The sequence below is a fragment of the Phyllostomus discolor genome, chromosome 10, assembly GCF_004126475.2.
Source record: "Phyllostomus discolor isolate MPI-MPIP mPhyDis1 chromosome 10, mPhyDis1.pri.v3, whole genome shotgun sequence".
Lineage (NCBI taxonomy): Eukaryota > Metazoa > Chordata > Mammalia > Chiroptera > Phyllostomidae > Phyllostomus > Phyllostomus discolor.
In genome coordinates, this window is record NC_040912.2 from 35,484,839 (window position 1) to 35,494,444 (window position 9,606).

General features: G+C 39.1%; 1 protein-coding gene across 2 annotated transcripts in view; it reads left to right on the forward strand.

Moving 5' to 3' along the window:
- The window catches only part of ELAPOR2 (endosome-lysosome associated apoptosis and autophagy regulator family member 2), a 184,453-nt gene that overhangs the window by 79,626 nt on the left and 95,221 nt on the right, over positions 1-9,606 (forward strand). The window contains exon 2 of one of the 2 annotated variants that reach the window (XM_028526179.2): positions 455-575. The exons of the other annotated variant lie outside the window; for it this stretch is intronic. Within the exon in view, the coding sequence (XP_028381980.1) occupies positions 455-575 (121 nt within the window). The remainder of the gene's footprint in view (positions 1-454; positions 576-9,606) is intronic. 2 annotated transcript variants of the gene reach the window in all.

A 9,606-nucleotide genomic window follows, 5' to 3' on the forward strand; every position in this document is an offset into this window, starting at 1 on the left:
TTAAATTTTAAACAGAGTGAGAATTAGATCAATGGGAATGGTTCCCTTATTTTTTTCTTTGAAAAACTTGGGACAGTGACAGCATTCAATTTCATAGTATTATTTTGTTCACACACTCTTCTCTACCAATTATTTAGAGCTCCAAAAGTCTGCAAAAGAAACAGGGAAATGTGCTGTTGCCTTTTTGGGGTGCGTGGGACCCAAGGCAATGGACACAACTTGAAAGTGTTGACTGTCGTGTCCCTCATCACATCCTCAGTGCCGACTCAGTGCCTGGCATGATGACTTTTAGGTGCAAAAACTGCTTGGGGTGGCTCCAATGGGGGAAGAAGGAGAGTCAAGCAGAGAGTACAGTTTGGAATCAGGCTTGGGGACAGGTTTGGGGTGATGAAGAAAGCACAGCTGTTCCTTTAACAACAGCTCTAACAAAGGCTGTTTTTGTGATTGTTTGCAGAAAGATTACCACTTTGAATACACAGAATGTGACAGCAGTGGCTCCAGGTGGAGAGTTGCCATTCCGAATTCTGCAGTGGACTGCTCTGGCCTGCCCGACCCCGTGAGAGGCAAAGAGTGCAGTACGTGTGACTTTGGGACCATTTGTTTCCCCTTTCATATTCGCCCGTGAAGTTAATTATAATGAATAGGAGACCTTTGAAAAAAGGAACATGTAGCTTTAATGCTAGCAGAGCCAAGACATCCTTTTTCAACACCCGGTATCCCTGTGTCTGAAATCTGTAATGAGACACAGGCAATGTTAAAGGATGTCTTATTTATTTATTTAAAAAATCTGGTGTACTGTCTTTTTCTATTTCTTTTAATAACAATACTGTATTAGTTTCATGTGTGCAATGTAGTCATTCTACATTTATGCACCTTATGATGTAATCATTATGATATGCCTGGTACCCATCTGTCACCATACTTAGTTATTATGATATTATTGACTATATTCCCTATGCTGCCTATTACATCCCTGGAGCTTATGTATTTTATAACTGAGAGTTTGTGCCTCTTAATCCCCTACACCTTTTCCACTCATCTCCCCACCCGCTTCCCCTGGCAATCATCAATTTGTTCTCTGTGCCTATGAGTCTGTTTCTGTTTTGTTTTGTTTTTCATTTTTAATTTTTTAGATTCCATGTATAAGTGAAATCATATGATGTTTGTCTTTCTCTGACTTATTTGTTGGCAGGGTGTAGGGAAGTGGTGTATTATTTACTTGAAATTCTGAGGGAAGAGTGGCAGAATGTCTCTTTAATAGATTTCTGTTTTTAATTTAAATTTCTAAAAAGTTTAAAAATTTTTGGTATAATACACACTATGTAAAATTTATCATCTTAACCATTTTTAAGTGTATAGTTCAGCAGCATTAGGTACATTTACCAACATCTGTCCACAGAACACTTTCATCTGGCAATGGCTTTTGTGTTTTTAGCCATAGAAATAACATAATTTTCTTTTTTAATGTAAACTACATAGAGACTGTAAAATTGATGACTATCACATTCAATAGCTTGTCTTTTTGCAATTAAGCAGATTGGAAGTACATTTTGAATTAACAGAGAAATATGTCATAATATTTATTTTCACTTTTAAGTTCTCCTCTTTCAGCCCTTTCATCTGGCGAGTCACAGGTTCCTGCAGTGAAACAGTCTAGGGGTAGACTGGAGTTCAAAGCTGCAAGGAAGGCAAGGGGTTATTTTGGTTTTTCTACAGTCTTCCAAATGGTGTTCCTAAAAGCTTAGTTCTTTTGTTCCCAAACGAAAGCAGAGAAGCAAGTGATTACACGATAGTTCATTCCTTCCTGTTCATAGAGAATGCATCTCTGTTCCTTACTGGGGGGTATTAGCACGGGTGGCGCGTTTACTGAAAAAAGGAAGGTGGGAAGACACAGTAGTCTTAGGAAGAAAATTAGAGGAGAAAACCATTATTTCTTGGTGAATGATATTAAGTGAATACAGAGAGCTCCTGAGAACCCCATCCAGGTGAAGAGTTCAGTCTGGCAAGACTCCTAAAAGAATGGTGGGGTCGGTATAGAGGGAGATGATGCGGGACTGGGCGTATGCAGCCCTTGTGCAGAGAGGACCAGCTCTGTATGGAAGGATTGTGAATAATGCTTATGGTATCAGCTCATTGTAAATTTGCTTCAGTCTCCTTCCTAGAAAACTTGTATAACATTTATCTGTATTTACTTTTTATGTGTGAGCTAATTCCTTGGTTCCCATGTACAATGAACTACCCCACTGAGGTGAACTACCTAACCATTGTGAATACTACTCCATAACTAGGTGATGTGTTGGTGCTGGTGTTTGAGAGTGGGCGTTAGTTTGAAGTGGGCTATGGTGGAGTATTTTACACCATGGAAATTGGCAAACACTACAAATCAGGGGTCTCCATTCCCTTGGGAGCTAGTTATTAAACATTACCAGCATATGCCTGATTAAGTTTATTAGCCAACTATTAAAAAGTCTGTTATACAATTGATGCCTGAATAGACATTATTTCTATTTGAATGTTGCCAGGGACATTCTTTGCACATTATTTACTGTAATCTCCCATAGTTAATATTATGAATCTGACATTCCAACAAGGATTTTTCTAAAGACTCTAATAATCAAGTCACAGTTATGACTTTAAAAATAATGCTGCTTACTTTAAAAATTAAGCCTTAAACATGACCATACTTATGAGGTGGATGGGGCATTTTTTAACTTGGCATTTTGTCTGAAATCTGAATTTGCAAGTACAGCATCCAGCACAAATAACGTCCTCTTTTTATTACATAATCTTTTATTATAAAATCATAAGCATGTAATTCTGTAATGTAACAATATCATACTCAAGCACACCATATGACATTTTAGTGAAATGTTCAAATTAAAACTGTAAGTTAGTACACCCATATTATTACTGTACCAACCACACTCGAACAGGAGTTATTTCTGTGGATTCTATATTTCTGCATGTATACTTACATTGCTTTGGGAGCTGTGGCCTCTAATAACTGACTTTTTCTTGGTATAGTAAAGGCAAGTTATTTTAAAACTCACAAGAAACTTAATAGATCTAAGTAACTCAGAAGCTCAGCTAATTCATAACATTAAACATGGTACTTACCACATTACTAGTCATTAAAGTACTGCTAGAAGGCAGTTAGGGTAATAACTGAACATTCCTTTAGTGGTTTGGATTTCTATTGCTAATAATAGCCACCATTTCTCATGTAATGGTAAACACTGTGCCTAGAGCTTTCCAACATCATCCTATTGTATCCTCTCAACAGTCTTCTCAGGTAGTTACTGTCAGCGTTTCCACGTAACTGATGAAAAAACTCAGTCGGAATGTGACAGATCTTGGATTTAAATATAGACCTGCCTGATTCCAGAGGCTGTCTCTTACCCACAGAGTTAGATAACCACATGAAGATGACGGCCGGAGGAGCTCCTGGAGTCCCATGTGGGGGTCTAAAGCTCTCTTGGTGGACATCTTCAGGGGGAGATATTAGAAACTCTTGGGCTTCAAGGATAAAAGAGGCTAAAAGTATTGTCATTCAGGAATAGCATGCTATGTGAAGGCCACCCCTGAGAGATACCAAGACCTTGGATGGTGGGTGAGGCCCCACTATGTTAGACTCAGCAGTTGTGCCATGATTATATGGCTCAGTGGTTGGCCATGTAAAAGAAAACTTAAAAAACTGGAATGTGACAACTGTAATTGAAAAATATTTAGGGCAATGGTTGTATGGGACATACTTTCTCCAGATTCTAATGTCTCTCAATGAAGTCAAACCCAGAATTCAGCCTCCATTGAAATTGCTATAGATTCATCAAAATATAATTGGGTGGAAGCAGTAGAGAAGAAGTATAATGCTTTTTCCTTAGGAAAAGCATTATAGGAGTGCTCATGCAGCAGTTTAAGTATTTTTCAGAAAATTGGTGGGCAACTTATATTGTATCTTTATTTTTTAAAAGTCTCATAAAATTTGGCTGAAGCCTCCTCTGAATGAAGTGAATAAGAAGTCAGTTATCAGTTTTGTTGTGCTAGAACCCTGAGGTGTATTTGAGCTTGAAGCTTACAGGGCTTATGATATGGGATAGAGAGACCTCTGGTTATTAACTGACACTGGTCCCCATTGTCCTTCTGTCCCCTTTGCTGTGCAGAGCTCCTCAGTCTCATAGGCGCTGCTCTGGGCCGGCCACCAAGATGAGTCCATATCTCTCCTTCACTGTGCTGCTACTGGCTTATGTACCAGGGACTTTGCTGCTGCTTCCAAGCCCTGGTCCTAAGTCTTACTTCTGTGGGCTTCACCTGCCATTTGAAGTCTTGGCATCTCCCAGACACAGCTTTCAAGTAGCATGCCATTGCTGAGCTACAATACTCCTTGCCCTTTTCCAGAGCAAGGGAATATAACCACTGTCCCAGTTCCATCCCTTCTCCATTGTTGGGTCACTTCCATCTTGCATAAGAGTTTCTAAAATCTTTCCTTGACCCTGAGCGGTGCCCTTGACATTCTCACATCATCAAAACAATAGTCACTATGAAATTCTTTCACTCTCTCCCTCTCTCTTTCCTCCCACTCCTATCTTTATTTTTCTGTCTCCCTGCACCACACCCCCCACACACTAAAGAAAGGGACTTTTGTTTCAAACCTAACCTGAGAAGTAAAAGCCTGGCTTCTAGGAGTAGGGGAAGAATTCCTTTTCATATTTCCTTACATATTTGCAGGCAAGTCTGGAACACTGAGGGGGAAATAAACAAGATATCTCTTCCTTTTGGAAGTATATATCTTCTATGGCTTGCTCCTTTAAATATTTCTCTATGACTTCAAGTACAGTCAACACATTTTCTAGTTGGGGATGTGTACTTAAGAGAGCTGTAATTCCGTGTTAGCATCAAATCAGTCACAGTTTGTGGACATTGTTTATTCTTATACTTCAGTATTTATATAACCTTCTCATGTTTGTTTTTTTTGGGTCAAAAAAGGCTGTGTTCAGATTAGAAAAAAATCTCAAACTATTTTTCTTTTGTTTCTCTCAAATCTATAGTTGTAACCCACATTCAATGGGTCTCATGGACTGAGAGGAAATGGTGACGGTTTAAATCAATAGATTGTTGGTTTCAGTGTGGAGTTGAAAGAGGAAGAGTTCTCATGGAAAGAGAGTTGGTTTTAGCTTTTGGGTGAGATATTTAAAGATACAGTCCTCGGGATCATAGCTCTTGCAGACATAGGCGTTTCCCTAGGGGTCAGTACAGATCTTGTCTCATCTGTGTAGAAGCTGTGCAGTAGCAGGTGCAGTTGGGCAACGTGAGCACTCTGGCACTGACTGGCAGTTGGATGTCACACTCTCAGTCTGCTCTATGGAATGATGCCAAACAAAAAGCGTGTGTCAGGTTTTCTGTGGCAAAATACCAGGAAGTTTGGAGAAGAGTGAATGCTGTATTTTCTTCATGGAGGGATGCAGTATACATTTTCAAATTAAAATCTGTTAAATTAAAACTTAATAAACATTTATAGAACATGCAGTGTTTGTTCTTTAACTGCCTTCTGTTTTACCTAGATTTCCCAAGTGCATTTTATTGTTTATTTATTTTAAATGTTTGTTTATTGATTTTGAAGAGAGAAAGGGAGAGAGAGAGAGAGGGAGCCCTCTATTTGTTGTTTTACCTATTTATGTATATTTATTGGTTGATTCCTATATGTGTCCTGACTGGGGATGGAACCAGCAACCTCCATGTATCAGGACAATGCTCTGACCAACTGAGCTACCTGGCCAGGCCCAGTTGTATTTTATTATAGGACTCTTTCATTCAGTGTATAGTTGGACCTCTTTAGCTAATTTTTGCAGGTATTACTTTTGGAAAACACAGATTTAACCACACATGCCTAGATAATTTAGTGAATTTTTACTATTATTTATACTAGGGTTTAACTCTTTTCATACAATTTCTCTGCTCTACAAGGCTCAGCTGCAGCATCACTGCGTCGGTGTCCAGTTGCAGGCCTCCCACGGTTGGTGGTCAGATGTGGTGTACACCTGGGGTTAAACCCCAGGTCTGCAACTGACATGCATGTCTTGGGAAAATTATTTCATCCACAGCTATTTATTGAGCTTTAATTGTTCACTGAACAGATATTTATTGAGTATTCCTATATTCTTGACAACAGGAATCCAAAAATAGATGAAAAAAGAAAAAGATTCCACTCTTCCAGGACCTTTCATTCTAATAAGGGAGCAGATAGGTAAATAAATTATTTATAGTATAGGAGCAAAGTACATGATAGATATAAATACCTGGGGTATTCTTACTCAGGAGGGAGGGGTGACTTCTGCTCAGATGGAGTCAAGAGAAACTCACAGTGAAGCAGGCGTAAGTCTGAAGTTCACACTGAATGACCATGGGAAATTATCTGTGCAGGCTCATGTGAAAAGTTGCATCGTGACTTTGAGTTGAGTCAGGGGTTAAAGCCATACTTACGTGGGTCATACATGTTAATTTTCTGAGTATCTCCGAAGTGAACCCTGAAGGCGTGGGACACCTGGGAAGAGGTGCAGATTAGGGGCAACACTGGATTTTCCTGGGTGCTCTGTGAGAGCTGCAGTGGCTGGCTTGCAGGAAGGATGCGGGAGGGGACAGAGATTCTGGCAAATCTCATAGGTTCCTGTGTGTCACACCAAGGATTTGACCTGGAGACAGCCATTCACAGGTGTTTTAGGGGCCTAAATGAGGGGATAAATACAATCTACATGCTTGGAATCCTAATTATATAATAATACAATGTAATAGTAATGATAATAGTGAAAATTATAACAGACAGCCTTGCTATACACAAGGCACAACTGCAAATGCTTTACGTGTATTTGTTCAAATTCATTTAGTTAGCCCAGCAAACTGGTGAAGTAGGTACTTTCATTACCTCATACAGACAGTGAGAGGCAGAACGGGGATTTGAAACCAGGCAGTCTAACTCCCAGGGTCCATGTTCTGCCTCTTTGGAATACACTGCAGTGTATGCTCAACAAGTGCTAGTCCCCTTCTTGAGGCAGCCACACTCCCCTAACATTTACTTTTTAACAGAAATGCTATGCAAACTAGTATTGCAAACAGGTGAATGGATTTTTTTTTAAATTTTATTTTAATCATTGTTCAAGTACAGTTTTCTCCCTTTTACTCCCATCCAGCCCCCCCTCCCAACCCTCCCCACTTCCCTCCCATTATCACCCTCCCCCTAGTTTTTGTCCATGTGTCCTTTAAGTTTGTTCCCATGAACCCTTCCCAATGTCCCCTGAAATTCCCTCTTCTCTCCCCTGTGGTCACTGTCAGCCTGTCCTCTATTTCAGTGTCTTTGGTTATATTTTGCCTGTTTCTTTGTTTTGTTGTTTAGGTTCCTGTTAAAGGTGAGATCATATGGTATTTGTCTTTCACTGCCTGGCTTGTTTTGCTTAGCATAATGTTTTCCAGCTCCATCCAAGCTGTTGCAAAGAGAAGGAGCTCCTTCTTTCTTTCTGCTGCATAGAATTCCATTGTGTAAATGTACCATAGTTTTTTGATCCATTCATTTACTGATGGGCATCTTGGTTGCTTCCAGCATCTAGCTATTGTAAATTGTGCTGCTATGAACATTGGGATGCATAGGTTCTTTTGGATTGGTGTTTTAGTGTTCTTAGGATAGAGTCCCAGCAGTGGAATTGTTGGGTCAAAAGGCAGATCCATTTTTAGTTTTCTGAGGAAGTTCCATACTGCCTTCCATAGTGGTTGTACCAGTCTGCAGTCCCACCAGCAGTGCACTAGTGACCCCTTTTCTCCACAACCTCTCCAGCACTTGTTGTTTGTTGCTTTGTTTATGATGGCTGTTCTGACTGGTGTGAAGTGGTATATCTCATTGTGGTTTGAATTTGCATCTCTCTGATAGCTAGCGATATTGAAGATTGTTTCATGTGTCTTTGGATTTTCTGTATGTCCTCCTTGGAGAAGTGTCTGTTCAAGTCCTTTGCCCACTTTTTAATTGGATTCCTTGTCTTCTTAGAGTGCAGTCGTGTAAGTTCTTTATATATTTTGGAGATTAAACCCTTGTCTGAGATATCATTGGCAAATATGTTTTCCCATACAGTTGGTTCTCTTTTAATTTTGATACTGTTTTCTTTAGCTGTGCAGAAGCTTTTAATTTTGATGAGGTCCCATTTGTTTATTCTTTCCTTTATGTCCCTTGCTCTAGGGGACAAGTCAGTAAAAAAGTTTCTGCATGAAATATCTGAGACTTTCCTACCTACGTTCTCCTCTAGGACTTTAATGGTATCATGTTTTATATTTAAGTCTTTTATCCACCTTGAATTTATTTTTGTATATGGTGTAAGTCGGTGCTCAAGTTTCATTTTTTTGAACGTGGCTGTCCAGTTCTCCCAACACCATTTATTGAAGAGGCTATTTTTACTCCATTTTATGTTGCTGCCTCCTTTGCCAAATATTAATTGACCATAGAGACTTGGGTTTATTTCTGGGCTCTCTGTTCTGTTCCATTGGTCTATGTGCCTGTTTTCATGCCAATACTAGGCTGTTTTGATTACAGTGGCCTTGTAGTATAGTTTAGTGTCAGGTGTTGTGATCCCTCCTACTTTACTCTTCTTTCTCAAAATTGCAGCAGCTATTTGGGGTCATTTATGATTCCATATAAATTTTTGAAGTGTTTATTCTATGTCTGTGAAATATGCCATTGGTACTTTAATAGGAATTGCATTGAATGTGTAAATTGCTTTGGGTAGTATGGACATTTTGATGATATTAATTCTTCCAATTCATGAACACGGTATATGTTTCCAGTTGTTTGTGTCTTCCTTGATTTCTTTCCTGAGTGTTATATAGTTTTCTAAATACAGGTCTTTTACCTCTTTGGTTAGATTTATTCCTAGGTATTTTATTTTTCTTTTTGCTATTTCAAATTGGATTTTTCCCTTGATCTCTGATTCTGCTGTTTCATTGTTGGTGTACAGAAATGCCTTTGATTTCTGGATATTGACTTTGTATCCCACTGTTTTGCCAAATTCATTTATTAGGTCAAGCAGTTTTTTGGTGGAATCTATAGGATTTTCTATGTACACTATCATGTCATCTGCAAACAGTGACAGTTTTGTTTCCTCCTTTCCGACTTGGATGCCTTTTATTTCTTTTTCTTGTCTGATTGCTGTGGCTAAAGCTTCCAGTACTATATTGAATAGAAGCGGTGAAAGTGGACAGCCTTGTCTTGTTCCTGATCTTAGTAGAAAAGATTTTAATTTTTGCCCATTGAGTATGATGTTGGCTGTAGGTCTCTCATATATGGCCTTTATTATGTTGAGGAATGCTCCCTCTATTCCCACTTTGCCGAGTGTTTTCATCATGAATGGGTGCTGTACCTTATCAAATGCTTTTTCTGCATCTATTGATATGATCATGTGGTTTTTGTCTTTTGTCTTTTGTGGCTTTTGTTTATGTGATGTATTACATTTACTGATTTGCGAATATTGTACCATCCTCGCATCCCTGGAATGAATCCCACTTGGTCATGGTGTATGATCTTTTTAATGTATTGTTGGATGCGGTTTGCCAGTATTTTGTTGAGGATTTTAGCGT